Below are 15,877 nucleotides of genomic sequence, written 5' to 3'. Positions count from 1 at the left end.
TAACCACAGTATGTTATTTTTTTTGTTTTACTCTCTGGGAAAACTTGCTATCTATCATTAAAATTAGCATTAGCAAAGGCACATGATGCAAGAAAGCAAGCTTATATGGCATCAGTCAAAAAAAAAATCTAATTTTTTTTTTTGCCTTTGCCTTATTCAAGGGTATGATCACGTCCTTAATCCCTACCAGAAAAATTCCTGTATATCATTGACAAAACACCATGAGCTACTCTTTCAGACCATCTGCATTGCTCAGAAACTTCATATATGCCTGCACAATTACCCCCAGGTCCTTTTCACTCTCTACCACTGTAAGTGTAGTAGTACCACACAGTTGATATGTTATCCTGGGGTTACTGCTTCCATATGCAGTACTTTACATTTGTCGATGTGAAACTTCGGTTGCCACCTGCTCAACTTCTCTACATCCTGTTGCAGCAGTGTACTGTCATTAGTGTCATTAACAACCCTGCTGACCTTCGTATCAGCTGAAAACTTGGACATTAAGCCTGATATACCATCATCAATAAATACAGAAAACAACAATGGACTAATAACATTAGTCCCCAAAGAGCAGTGTTCACTGATTACCACTCTATCTTCTCCCACTCAACCATCCCTTGATCCATAGTAGCAATTTGCCTCCAATCCCACACTGCTCCAATTTGTGCAGCACTATCAAAAGCCTTTCTAAGATCCAAATATATGATATCAAAATTATCCTTTGCATCCAGTTCCTTTGTGACTACATCATAGTATCCAATCAAATTGGTCAGACAAGACTTCCCCTTAAACCCACGCTGTGTACGAGCTATAACTGAAGTCCTGTCTAGACGATGCTGGAATGCATCTTTAACCAGTGCCTCCATTAATTTCCCTGGAACAGAAGTTAAACTAACAGGTCTGTAATTACCTGTGTCTCCCTTTGTCGATTGGGGTCACATTTGCACATCTCCAGTCCATGGGTACCTCCTTTAATATAACTGGATAGATTCCATCCATCCCAGGTGCCTTTCTTATGTTTATCTTCAACAATTTCTCCTTCACTTTACTCTCAGTTATTACAAGATTATCTAGCTTGCTGCCAGAGTTTAATACACCTCTGGCATTCCCCTCTCTGAATAACTTCTCATCTGTGAATGTCGATGCAAAATATTCATTTAGTTTGTTAGCTACCTGAGCAGGATCATCAACAGTTCAACCATCGATATTAAGTGGACCAATCTGATTCATCCCATTCCTTCTAGAGTTTACATAAGTAAAGAACTCATTGCTGTTTTTCTTTGCATCCTTTGCCAAAGATTTCTCCTAATCTGCCTTTGCCTGCCTAACCGCCTTTGTGACTTCGTTACAGACCAGCTTATATCTATCATAAGCTTCCGTGGCACCTGTTAATTTATATGCATCCCATGCCTAGTTCATCTGATATCCATTTAGGCCTAAATCTTGAACAATATTTCTTAGTTGGTATTTTTTTTTTTTTTTTTTTATGTGAATCCCAAACACGAGAGGTATTAGAACCTATAGTGCTTGGGTTGGAGAAGACGAAAGAAGATATTTGTTGACATTGGACTTGAACTTCTGTAGATTGTAATTTTCAAGAAATACATATGACGGAAGGTTGTTCCAGAAAACGGCAGTTGAATGAATAAATGAGGAAGATGAAAAGTTAATTCTGTGGGTTTGAAGTTGGACAGTAAATGGATGTTGGCGGAACATGTTCGGACTGTTTTGAAAGAGAGAGCGGGAATTATGAAAGTATCTGTAGAAGAGGCATGCAGCAGAAACAGTGCATCTATGAGAAAGCGAGTGGAGAGACTCTGTTAGAGATGAATCATTAATTAACCTAACTGCCCTCTTCTGAATGGAATCAAGAAGCCTGAGAGAGGTTTTGGGGGCACCACCCCATATGTGGGAACAATATTCCATGGCAGGGAGGATTTGAGATTTATACAGAGTGAGCAGCTGTTTGGAAGAAAAGTAACGCCGAGAGCGAAAGAGAAAACCAAGTTTTTTAGATGCAGAGGAAGCAATATTTGTAATGTTCTTGTGCCAAGAGAGATTAGAAGTCAGGGTAATCCCCAAAAGAGATATATCATTTTGCCTAGAAATCGGAGTGTCACTAAACATAAGCATAGGAGCAGAAGAATCCTTTTTGCAAGATATAAGACAAGGCTGAGTTTTAGAAGGGTTGAAATCAACTAAGTTGTCTTTGCCCCACTGGAGAATTACCTGAAGATAGGCATTTAAGGAATTGGTAGCAGATTTTCGAGAAGTTTTCTCAAAATGGAAAGTTGAATGCAATGTGCTATCATCGGCAAAACTATGGATAGGATTTCCAGTCAATGGAAGAAGGTCATTGATATACAAGAGGAAAAGAGTGTGGGAAAGAACTGAACCTTGGGGGACACCGGCATTAGTGGAGAAGTTAGAAGACAGAGAACCATCTACCATCACCATCAGTGAGCGATCACAGAGAAAACTGGATAACCAATTACTAAAAACAGTTGGCAAACCATAAGATGGAAGCTTGTTTAGAAGACCTTTATGCCAAACATGATCAAAAGCCTTTGAGATGTCAAGAGCAACTACTTGTGTTTCACCGAACCTTTCCATTGAATTAGTCCATAAATGGGTAACATAAGCCAGAATATCACCAGTGGATCAACACTGACGGAATCCATACTGGCGATCGTTGATCAGACGGAAGGTTTCTAGGTAGATTAAGAGTTGGCGGTTAATTGATTTCTCCATTACTTTAGAAAGAGTAGAAGTAATTGCAATGGGACGATAATTGGATGGGAGGGATTTGTCACGCTTTTTAGGAATTGGCTGGATATCAGCAAATTTCCAAGCAGAAGGAAAACACCTTTGGAATAAGAAAGTGAGAAAAGGCAGCAAAGAATAGGAGTAAGTTCAGGAGCGCAGGTTTTGAGAAATATATTCAAATATCAAAATCCTTCTGATATCCTTTTGACGGAAGACCACAGGAGGCATTGAATGGATAGTGTTGGGAGTGGTGGGAGGTGTTTTACCAAGATCATTAATACATGAGCTGGAGGAAAAATGGGATGCTAGCAGGTCAGCTTTATCCTTGGCTGAAGTGACAACAGAACCATCTGGTTTGGACAGAGGTGGGAGCAGAGATGGGCAAAAGTTGCAGCCAATAGCTTTGGCAAGAGACCAGAATGCTTGGCTACCATTAGGGCAAGAAGCAAGTTTTCTACTCTTAGCCTGTTCAAACTCTAGTTTGGACTGATTAATAACTGTGTGGGGGTGGGGTTGTTTTATTATATTTTTTTTTCTTTGTCTTTATTAATTTTATTTATTTATTATTATTTATATATTTACTATACCCCACTTTGCATCTGACTTGTTATCTCACAGAAGAATTCCGGTTCTGAGGAAGTTTCTATATTAGTGCACTCCTCCTTTGGGTTTTGCTGTGTGTTCAGAAATGACCAAACTCCATTTTCATTACGTTAAATACAATTAGTTTATTATACATTCACAAATAAAAAAATCTAGCAAATCATTACACATTATTCACTTGATATAAGTACATAGCATGGATTACGTTCCTGGTCATTAGACTCTCCTATCCATCTTCTTCTTACTATTGGGCCACTAACACTCTCCTACGATCAGTTTAACTTAACTCTTTCTTAAATACAATTTACATTTTATTTATTATTCATACTTATCTAGCACAATCATACATTCTTCTTCATGGTTAATACAATTCTTCTTCTGGAATTAAATGTCCACTTTACAAATTATTCTAGGCTAGTCTCACCCTAACACAACCAAATTACCCGTTAATGAAATATAGATTGGTTTATTTCTTGATTCTCTCAGGTAAATTTCAGCATTTAGCGACTAATTGCACCACTTCTCTACTTCAGTAACATTATATAAGTTAACATACAACTCTAACAGCTCTATTGATTAACCCTTCCAAAAGGTTTTTATTCTACATTCATTAAAGTTAGGCAGATGAAACGTAACTATGAACTACCCTCTTATTAAACAATCCTTATGACATTTCTGCACTTATCTATAGAATAAGTATTGAATCAACTATATGCATCCCAAAAGAATTCCCTTTAACTATTATCTATCTTTAGCTAGTCTTTTGTACTACCTAATGGTACCAAGGCCGCTCAGCACTTACTTCTGGTGAAGCTGAATTCCTCAGCCAATACTAGGATTGGTCTTTGACTTTCTGCTCTGCATCGGGGTCCACCAACAGTCTGAGATCGCTTTTCCTCAGCTTCGGAACTGCTACCATCTGCCAGAGATACTATTCGCTTCGCCAATCTGTGCCAGATCATTCAGCGTTCAGATCTTTCTTCGCTGTGCCAGATCATTCAGCAGGAGTCGCTTCCCTTTACTTTATTTCTCTCTGTAGGCTGCAGGACGGTCCGGTGTTCTTCTGTAAGCATTATCTCGCTGTCCTCCTAAATATATCTCTTGGTGGACGCTTTCGGACTTCTATGTCCCATCTTGAGAAAGTTCCCTTTACTGTAACTTATCTATACTTTACTAAAGCTATCAGAACTTAGTCAACTCACCATAACTGGTTCTACTGGTGGATCACTTCCGGGGACTGTTTCCTGAGCCTACCTCTCGGAAAAAAAACTTTCATCACCCCTTCTAAAGTATACCTCTCCGAAAAAACTTTCATCACTCCGAAAAAACTTTATCGCTCTCTTTGCGCGTGCTCTTCCCCTTTTATTTCCCAAAATTTCGCAACACCCCTCCTTTCCTCAACCAGCCATTTCTATCTGACCACCATCATCTCCATTCTCATTTGCCTCGACCCATGACAGGAAGGTCGAGCTCCTTCCGGTGTAGAAAGGAGACTTCCGTTTTCCAGAAAACACCTGCGTCCATTTACTTGGTTCGTCTCGCCTTATTATGAAATGACCACGCCTGCTCTGTTAACGGTAAACCAGGCCGCTCCCCGCTGGTACCCCTATTGTAATCTCTGGAGCACTCAGTCCCTTCCCATACTATCAATTGACCCCCCACTGTTCCGTCTCGATATTGTCACTTGCTGCTTCAGGTAGTGGGCGCTGATCGTATATCTCTTTCTAATGTTTATTTTCACGGTATATTTACATTAACTCTAGCTCTTACATTAACTATAGCTTCCACTTAATTTAATTCCATTAACGTGAGATCCACTATCTTAAATATTTGTGACTTTAAGTGTTTTCTTGTAAGGTTTACAATATCACTCTATCTAACGTTCTTTCTTTAATTATATTGATATTTAATTTAACTTGTAAGACTTTGTGTCTTACAACTGCTTTACAATTGTTGCGAGCTTTGGAGTAGGCAGAAAATGAAACTGAAGAATTGGAAACAAGCCAATTACGATATGCAACATTCTTCTCTTGGACAGCCTTAGCGCATTTATTGGAAAACCAAGGTTTAGATAAAGGATGAGATTTTAAAGTGGAGTGTGGGATAAAGGATTCCATTCCTGCAAGAATAATTTCACTGACACGATCTGAGCAAACGTTGACATCAGAAGTTTTGAAACAGTAATCCGACCAAGGAAAAGAAGTCTCGCAGGTCATCCCATTTTGCATTCTTGTAATGCCAAACAACATGAGGTTGGGAATAGCCATGAGATAAAGGTTCCATTGGAGAAGAGACAATCACCAAGTTGTGATCTGAAGTGACTAAAGGACCTCTCACTTTGACCGTGTACTTAGAAAGGTTGTTTGTGAGAAAAAGATCAAGCATATTGGCTGTATGATTAGGATTGGCCGGTATTCTTGTAAGTAAATGAACAATCTGTGCTAGGTCATTAGTAATTGCAAAAGCCTCAGCATCTCGACCTGCTGGGTCGGTGTGACTAGAAAACGGAAGCCAGCTGGAGTTTTGAACATTAAAATCACCAATGAAAATTACCTCACTGTTAGGAAAGTTGGACTGGAGAAAGTCAAGTTGCAAAGAGAGGAAGTCAAAGAGCTCCAAGTGATTAGTGAAACTGGGAGAATGGTAGAGACAACAGATGAATTTGACACAATGAGGTAGAGAGATTTTAAGCCAGAGAAGAGCAAAGAGAGGAGATTCCAAATTGCCACGTCTCTGACAGGGAATATCAAAACAGACATATGCACAAGTACCACCTCTGAGGCGAAAGGAATCATACAGCGAATAATTTGGGCATCTGAGATGAGCAGTAGTTGAATCAACCGATAACTGAGATTCTGTCAGAAAAAGTACATGGGGTTTGGTAGACTGCAAGTGGAAATGGACATCGTTGAGATTAGAATTGAGACCACGTATATTTGTGAAATGAACTAGGAAGTCCTTGGGAGGTTTAGATCTTTACGCAGATAAGCTTGCTCTATTAGTTTGACAATTCATGGCGTATTCAATAGTAAGAAAAAGTGGGTGGGACATGCTGTATGAAGTAATGAAATATTTGGATATGGCGTACATATTGTAAGAATATACCCAGATCCTTGACATAACGTGGCCTCGACAATGCTCCCCGCATACACACTACTCGGACTCCCTCCAGTCACTATCTGGCAGAGTAGATGTAGCAAGATTATACACTAGCTGATCCGGAAGCCTCCTAGAGAGTTACCAATAGGTTTGGTCCGGTGTACTAACTAGCGGCCGGCCTGCAAACACCGTTTTAGAGCTGTACCCTCGAAATATAAGGAATATTGGATCTCGCCACGACGTTCATCATAACCTCAAAAGTCATCAATCATACTGCATGATGGAAGAGATACGGAAGGGTTGACCGGAACTTAGCTCTAGAGACTAAACATGGGTTCCACCACTTCAAGCCTCCAATAAGCAAAGTGGTGGTATTTCACCGGTTGATGAGAGTCATCTACCACCTAGTACTGCCTGGTAACATAGAGGGGCGGCGTTCCTCCATGTGGTGTGGGTGCCACACCTGGGTGGTCAACCACCATGTACTTGTGCATGGAGGTTATCCCAGGATTACTAACAGTCCCACCATCGTGAAGGTGCAAGCAGAGGATTTGGCTGTCGCAGACCGTCTGGACTTCACCGAAATTGGGTCCACTTGACTTGAGTGTCACCCAAATATCAGTTCCATCAGTGTTTTAGACTCCCAGGTAGCAAGTACAGCTTTCTGGCATATCTGAGAGAATGTCTGTGACAACTTCAAGGACCAGTATGATAAGCCTACTAGCTTCCAAGATTAATTCTTTGAATTCTTCCCATTTTGAATTTGCTATTTGTAACATCATCAGCTGGTCTCACCATATAGAATTTAAATACTGTCTCAGATCACCGTAGTCGCCTTTACGACAGCAAAAACACTTCCCTTTATTCTTGATGGTAGTTACCTCTTTGAGTAAAGCACACTGTGATCATTGCTATCTAATGCTAGTGGTTCCTTTATCTGCAGATTTTTAATGCATGAAATATCACTATTGATAATCAGGTCAAGAGTATTACTCCCCCTAGTTGTCTCCTGAACATGCTGCTGTAAAAAACAGTCATCCAATAAATCTGCAAAAGCCTTGCTAGTGTTTGAGTGACCAACCCACAAATTCCAGTGAATCTCTTGGAAATTAAAATCCTCCATTATAAGACAATCTGATTTACTGGCTCACTCTATTTCTCTGCCCAATTGCACATTATACTCATCAGGCCTATAATACACACCTACTCTCATTTTCCCTTTCCCAGTGCTTATGTCACACCAAACAGACTCAACATTTCATTGTCCACCAACATCAATTGGGTGCACTTCCTTAGATTTTGTGTTTCTTAACTAACAGTATAACCCCTCCTCCCTTCCTGTCATGTCTCTCCTTCCAATACACATTGTACTCCTCAAATTCCAATTCTGCACTGCTTATGTCTGTGTGACACCATGTCTCTGATATCCCAACTAGTATTTCAAGCTCATCAAATTTATTAACTATACTCCTAGCATTGGTGTACATGGTATACCTTAAAAATTACTTGTTCCACTGTGACTCCCAGCAGTCCCGGAAATCCCCATTGTCTTGTTTTCCAGGCTGCTGCTCATTTCAATAGAAGCAGTGCAAGAATCTTTTTGACATCTGCCAGCAGATACTGTTAATCTATTAGCCCGTGTTTCCCCCCCCACCTAACTGCCTTGATAGCATCAGAAAATATTCTTGCACTCTTTCTATTTTAGTGTATCTCATCCCCGTAGAAGCAGTCACTCCTGTTAACAAGCACAGACCAGGCTGAGAAAAATTCTACCCCTTTAGCCTTGCACAAATCTCTCCAGGGCTGAATTGATCGACAAGGCTCTCATCACATACTCCTTCCTATCGTGTCTGGGCAGAATTGCAGACACTTTCAAATTCAACCCTAACTCACAGGTTTTTTTGAGCATTGACCTGTACTTGTTAAGTAATTCTGCCAGTCTCCTACTCTATATCATTAATGCCAATGTGTACAACAATATCACCCTTTGTGCCCTTAAAAGATGATATCTGCTCTACAACATCATCAACCTTTGCCACTGGCAGACATACCCTGGTCCTGTTCCACCTATCTGTTTTGCCCTATATGTTCCCCGTTTCCCTGACAATAGAGTCACTGACAACAACTAGTTCCTTTGGGACCAGCGCATCTGCCTTGGGGGTTGCCTCTGTGTTGCGTGATGTTCAAATGCAAGCTCTGGCATTGATGTGGGCAGCTGAGAGCTTGATGGGCCCTCAATTTAAATCCTTCGAGGGCATCCACCCTATCCTTCAAGCTCTCATATAGGCCCATAACAACGCTGAGTTGGCACCTGATTTCCTCACACTCGTTACATGTACACACAAAGCCATTGGCAATACCATGTCCCATTCCTGATTGCTCCACAAACATCAAACAAGCAGTGCATTTCAAAAGACTGATTCAGAGGGCAACCGCCCCCTCCTCAGTTCTCCCCTGAGCCACAGCACTCCTATTAGTTTGAGCCTTTTGCTTTGCTGCTCTGGATGAGTCATGATTTCTATTCAATTTAAAATAAAATTCCAATACAAAATATAACCTTAAACTTATAACACTATATATATATATATATATATAATATATATATATATATATGTATTTCAATATTGAATATTATCTCCGAGTTACGTTATATGACTTTCTTATCTCCTGTCAAGTTATATGTATTAATTTATAATGTTACGTTTGTAAAAACTAGGTTGTTATATTTATTTAGTTAAAAAAGTACAATTTATTTGACAATGAAATTTAATAAGATTAGTAAATTTTACTGATTATTTGATACTACTATACTTGTTATCTAGTTTTCTGTTAAACCTTATGTTATCTATTTCATTGTTTGTTATTTGGTTTTTAATTTTTTGTTTGTTTGTTTGTTATTTGGTTTTGGTTTTTTTGTTATTTGGTCATTAGCAACTAAGGCCATATTGCTCCGGGGATATGCAGTGGTCATTTCTTGACCTTTCTGCATCTAGTTCAGTGTATACATGTGCAATGTATCGTATAACAATGGTGGCAAGTTACGAATGGTAAATCTACGGACAAGAGGTATTAATTACTTTCAAAATCGTGCTATCTAAATTCAAAATAAACCACAGAGCTTGACTAGGTCTATAAACTACTTATAGAAAATAATTTAATCTAACAATTAAGTAAATAAACCGGTTAAATATAATTAAAAACTTAGTGTTTGTGGGAGCTGCAAAACTTGTCCAACACATAGATTAGATACCATTACCGATACTAAGTAATAACCTACAAAATCTCTAAGTTCAAATTAAACTAAAGTATTGTTACTAGGAATATAAAGCAACTCTAGAAAATAAATCAATATGCCAATTTAAGTCAATAAAAAAGCAAAAATTTAAGAAAACTATTAGCTGGAGCCGTAAAAAACTTTGCCTGTTCATGTGTACTCTCGCACCCATAGTCAGGCCAAATGGTAGATAAACCTCCATGATAGCAACAAGACTTCAGCCTATGCTCACTTTGAAAACAACAGAGTTATCCACAAGTTGACCCTAAAATAACTAATTTTGTTTTTTAATGAAGTAGCATCACCAAAAGAGGCAAATCTACTATTCATTAATAAATTGAGAGACATGACAATGACATGTTTTGAGACTTACTGGTCTTTCAGCAGACGATAGATAGTCTGAATCAGAACTCTGTGTCGAACAGTGAATAATGTATCAAATATAAATGAGCAGCCATACAGTGCAAGGAGAAAACTTTCAACTGAAGATGTAATCAAAGTTATGTGAATATTAAAGTAGCAGGCTGCATTAAATAAGGAACAGGATTATAATTCAACAAAGGTGTTAAAATAATTGCATTAGTATGCTTCTCTATATTTTTCTCTGCCTTCCTGTCTAGAGATACTTTTTTTCCCCTGTAACGAACTAGTGAACCAACTGTAAAAGTATTAATAACTTGCCAGCTCTTTCAGTCCATATCCAATCAGTTTACAAAACAAAAGTTAAATAATACACAAACTCCAGAAAGTCTTCAGATGAAAATTTTCAATATTACAAAAATACTGCCACTTACAGGGCAGCATATAATAATCAGTTAATTTATGTTCACACAAAAACTATTACTATTTGCAATGCTTAATGTTATTTAAAGTTTAACAACATTTTAAGCAGAATAAAAACTGACCCTGTCTAAGACATGTTCTGAGCATCCATTATCCAACAATAATTTTCTTATGAACGTTGCTTCTGGAATGGCATAAGCATAATGAAGGGCAGTTCGGCGATTCTGGAAAGAAAAATAAGGGTTAGAACTAAAGTCAAATCAATCAATACTTCAATCAATATTTATAATACAAATTTGACTCCAATGAGAAAAACATGTGGAACACTCCTTTTGTGCTTCATTACTTACAACTGTCAGATGCATTAAGTTGCTATGAAACATTCAGAACTCTGTCATGTTTACATATAAAATGATTCTTCTGGTCAGTGGCACCCATTTTAATTCTCAGACAAGCAAAATGCATGTCACAGGTTAAGTAATTAAGTACAGAGATTCTTTTTTAGCAAAACAAAGCAGTTTTAAAATGGATTTCGTACAATTTGTGATAGACTATGAATTTTCAAGAACCCAAGCACATCAGCAATTAAGTACAATAATCAGAATTTTATAATAAAAATTTATCAAAAACTATAACATGTTATAGCACAGGCAACAACAACAACATATCTGATTTCAGAACAGTATATTCACATATGGTCATTCATTTTAATGATATGCTTATACAATATAATTCAATCTGTGGGATAGATATTTAAGCAATTAATATACAAGGTGTGGCAAAGTTCCAAGACTAGTGCTGTTTCGGTCAGGTTCAATGAAAGTAATGAGTTTGAAATAAATGGAAGTAGTATGTGGTAGTTCAAACTTACTCCAACAGATGATGGTCCAGTAGGCTGACCAGTTTTGTTAGTAGCTGTAACATTTCTGTGTCATGATTTTGCAATGGAGGAACGAACAAATATAAAATTTTGCTTTAAACTGGAAAAATCTGCAACATAAACATGTGAAATGTTAAAAACTGTTTACGGTGATAAAATTTTAAATCGAACCAATGTGTTTGAATGGTATAAATGGCTCAAAGATGGATGTGAGGTTGTTCACGATGACCCAAGAAGTGGGCATCCAGCAACCTCAAAATGAGGACAGAGCTGCAGAAGTTTCAGAAATTGTGGCATGTGATTGTCATTTGACCGTCAAGAATGATGGATGACGAGTTGGATACAAATAAGGTGTTTCGTCTGGTGAAGATTTAGGAAAAAGAAAGCCTGCGCAAAATTTGTGCTGTGTAGTATTAACATACAATGATTTGTCAAGACAATCCTAATTTCCTTGACTATCACTGGAGATAAGAGTTGGATGTTTTAGTATGACCTAGAGATGAAGTATCAGCACATCAGTGGACTTCAAAAGCATCACAAAGGCTAAAAAGTTTTGTTTACAGAAATCCAAGATTAAGATGATGCTGATCGTGTTTTCAACAAACGGTGTGATTCACAAAGAATTTGTACCCAAAGGGGAGAGAGTCAATGCCGTGTTCTACATACAAGTGTTTCAAAGACTACTGAAGTGCATTTCCTAGGTGAGGTCGCAATTTCAAAAGAATGGAAGTCCTTGTTGCACAACAATGCCCCTACCCATTCCACACTTGTGAAGACATTTCTTTCTCTCTCATTTTCACTGGAGATGAGTGTTGGGTATTACAGTATGACCCAGAAACAAAACATCAGAGCATTCAGTGGACTTCAAAATCATCATTAAGGCCCAAAAAGTTTCATTTACAGAAGTCCACAATCAAGACAATCTTAATCAAGTTTTTCAACAGATGGTGTGATTCACAAGGAATTTGAACCTGAACGAAGTGTATCAATTCTGCATTCTACACACAGGTGCTTTCAAAGACTACTGAAATGCATTTTCCAGGCAAAGCCACAATTTTGAGAGAATGGCAGTTCTTGTTGTATGTGATTATGTCCCTACCCATTCTGCACGTGTTGTGAAGACATTTTTGACGAAACATGGTAGTGTACAGATCAACCATCCACCCTACTATTCCAATCTAGCACCAGTGGGTAACTTGTTTCCCAAGATAGATAAAAATTGTCCTCAAAGGAAAGGGACTGCATAATGTTGAGGACATAAAGAAAAATGTAACTGAACATCATTTCTTTGGCTGACTTCACTGATTCTTTTCAGAAACTTTTAGAATGGTGTCATAAGTGCATTCAATCAGGTGGCGATTACTTTGAATAAAAATAAAACCATTTTTGAGCTCTTTCACTTTATATTCTTTTTATTGCACCAGCCTGGGAACTATGTTGCCACACCACATATATAACATACAGGTAGCCCTTATTTTGCGCTGGTCCAATTTGCACTGATTTGCAATAGTGCCAATCACTAACCACAATGCCATTTTTATTTATTTATTTATTTTTTTTACTTTTTTTTTTTTTTTTTTTTTTTTTTTTTTTTTTTATAAATTTCAAGTTTAAAATCGTCAGACAAAATTTATTGGCATAATGCTGTGCTATGTATCATGCACTGTTCATGTGATTTAAGACAATCTGAGCCAACCAGCAATTAGTGCATTCGTATCAGGTATGAGAAAGATTCCTGCCCTAAAAGTAGCCACTTGTGGTAAAGGTCCATGCGGTGAAGCATTCAGTTGGTTGTTTTTTTACGCTATTACACGTGTTGGAAATTTATTACGCTGTTTTTTTATTAATTGTGCTATTAATGAATTAAATAATAAGCTGTGTACGGTTTTTGCCAATTGTGTTATAAAGTTTTTAATTTAATAGAATGATAGACGCCATGTCTGGTAAAAGTAGTTCATTGAACCCTAGTATAATATTCGGAGGATGGAATTTGGTGAAAGCTGCCCTAATGTGTGTAGGGCTATGAATATGCCTCCATCAACTATTACAACAACTATGAAGAATGCAAATAAAATAATCGATGCAAAGTGATAGGTAAAATTTTTGGTGCCCGGAACCTAACCCTGTAATTTCTGATTAACTCCATTATATAAAGGGTTCCATTTGCACCTGTTCCCCCAGGAATCTAACCCCGACGTAAATCGAGGGCTACCTGTACACAGAAGAGAATATGAATACCGACTAACTTGCACCATACAGATTCTATACTAGATGTGTAACTTCTGAATCTGAAAGCTTTTGTTGTGCTCATGCTGCTTTTGATAAAAAGCATGACTCCACTACCCCCTTCTATGTTTCCTATTTGTGGATGGCACTACATTTCCATTAGTACTATTATGTCAGTGTTATTTATCCTAACTAGGAGTTGAAATTCACTCATTTTATCAATGATACTCCAGACATTACTAAAGACACTTAAAAACTAAGTGTTCTTGTATAGTTTACTATCCTGATATATCCTTGAAGTATTTAAGCTTACTTTTCATTAAAAGGCCTTCAGAACAACTTGCTAATAACGGCTGTTGCAGCAACAAAAAAACTCTTGAGATATATGCAAGCATTACTTTGGCCTATATCATCAGACAAAAAAGCATCTATATTATCCATCATTTCCCTCACTCAACTTAGTTTGCTTGAACCCTTAAGGTATCAAGGATGTTTGCAAAAACCTTTAGCCAGCTTTGTTGAAATGTTCATCCTGTCTTGCAAAATAGATAAAAATTGGTGTTGTCAGTAGGATGCATGTGCACTCTTAAAGAGCGAGTCTCTCTGATTAGGTGCAGGAATGGTAAGCATCAGACACACAGTTGGCCTGGCAGCAGAGTGTGAATTAGCATTGAGAATGCTGATGGGGAGATCAAACCTCTTAGCTCCTGCATGAGTCGGATTTGTTGAAGAAGGCTCTCTGTGGTTCAAGGTGCAGGTAGCCAATCCACACTTTCAAGGTTTGGAGACCAAAGTTGAAGCAGGTGCATTTCATAATAGCCCACATGCATCCTACTGACAATGCTAATTTTGTCCTGAATCTTAGCAGCAAACAATTGACCCCCCGATCAGACCGATCTTCTCACCTCCGGTACGAAGTTCACCATTCTACTGTTGAGACCGCCAATCACACAAATTGCCATGGGAGTGGAGGCAACCTTAGCCCACCTCCCTGAAGAGACTGCTAACAACATCCACTTCAGGATGGCTTCTATCCTTCAGCGTGCACGGCCTGCTGCCCCAACCTCAGCCACCGACAGCAAGCTGCTGTTAACTCCATCAAGAAAGATAACACCATCCCGCTGACAAGGGATGCCGCACAATTGTATTTGATCGTTCAGAGTATTTGAACAAGGTTCTCGCCCTCCTGCTCGATCATAATGTCTATGAACCTGTACATGACCCACCCATCAAAGTCTGGGGACGACTAGAGTCAAAGGTTAACAAGTTGGGGAAGATCTCAAGGTCGATGCGTTGGCAGTTGCATGCCACGGGCTGCTAGCTCCTGCAATTTCATGGCCTGCCAAAGATGCATAAGCCTGGCATCCCTCTCCAGCCCATCGTCTCCTGTTGCAATTCGCCAACCTATGAGCTATCAAAACACGTCGCCCGTCTCCTAATGCCCCTAGTGGGAAATACTGTCCACACTGTCTCCAACAGCGAGGAGTCCCTTCACCTCATCAAACACCTTACATTTCCTGATGACGAGATCATGGCGTCCTTTGATGTTGTTGTTATGGAGGTTTAATGGCGCATAAGCTGCTGTGGCTATAATGTCCTTTGATGTTGTCTCCCTATTTACCTCCATTCCAGTCCAACAGGCGCGTTGTATATGCCAGACAGCTTTTAGAGAATGACTGCAGCCTATCAGATAGAACATCACTATCTACGGAAGATATCTGTGCAGCCCTTAACCTGTGTTTGTCTGGTAGTGTCATCACATTTGGCGATTCTCTCTACAATCAGATACACGGTACAACTATGGGTGCCCCTGTCAGCTCTGTCATTGCCAACATCGCAATGGAGGAGTTAGAGGAACACATATTCCTGAACCCTCTGGTACCAATCGCCATGTGGTGCAGGTATGTAGATGATATTTTCATTGTTATCCCGAGGTTCAGGTGCGCCGCTGTTAGAATACCTCACCTCCCTATCACCGTTCATACAGTTCATTTTGGAATTGGAAGTGAACGGGACACTTATTTTCCTAGATGTTTTGGTGAGACGAGTGGGCTCTCGTCTGGAAGCCTCAGTATACCGGAAACCAATGTGCTGCGGGCAATTCACAAACTACAGGTCAGCCCATGCCTCTTGTCATCTAGCTCAGAGGAAGCCAGGCAAACTAAGGGTTCTAGAGTAAAAGCTGACCTCACCAACTGTGGATACCCAGCCTATGTGTTAGACAGGTGCTTACTTCAAGCACA

General features: G+C 39.0%; 1 protein-coding gene across 3 annotated transcripts in view; it reads right to left on the bottom strand.

The window, feature by feature from the left end:
* The window catches only part of LOC150078876 (uncharacterized), a 203,973-nt gene that overhangs the window by 14,159 nt on the left and 173,937 nt on the right, over positions 1 to 15,877 (bottom strand). For all 3 annotated transcript variants that reach the window (XM_090382404.1, XM_090382406.1, XM_090382405.1), the window contains one exon: positions 10,651 to 10,752. In XM_090382404.1, coding sequence (XP_090238530.1) covers positions 10,651 to 10,752 — 102 coding nt within the window. The remainder of the gene's footprint in view (positions 1 to 10,650; positions 10,753 to 15,877) is intronic.

This window comes from Mastigoproctus giganteus, chromosome 10 (assembly GCF_048544385.1).
Source record: "Mastigoproctus giganteus isolate SK-2022 chromosome 10, ASM4854438v1, whole genome shotgun sequence".
Classification (NCBI taxonomy): domain Eukaryota; kingdom Metazoa; phylum Arthropoda; class Arachnida; order Uropygi; family Thelyphonidae; genus Mastigoproctus; species Mastigoproctus giganteus.
Note: the sequence above shows the minus strand (reverse complement) of the source record. Positions and strands in the feature narration are given on the sequence as shown.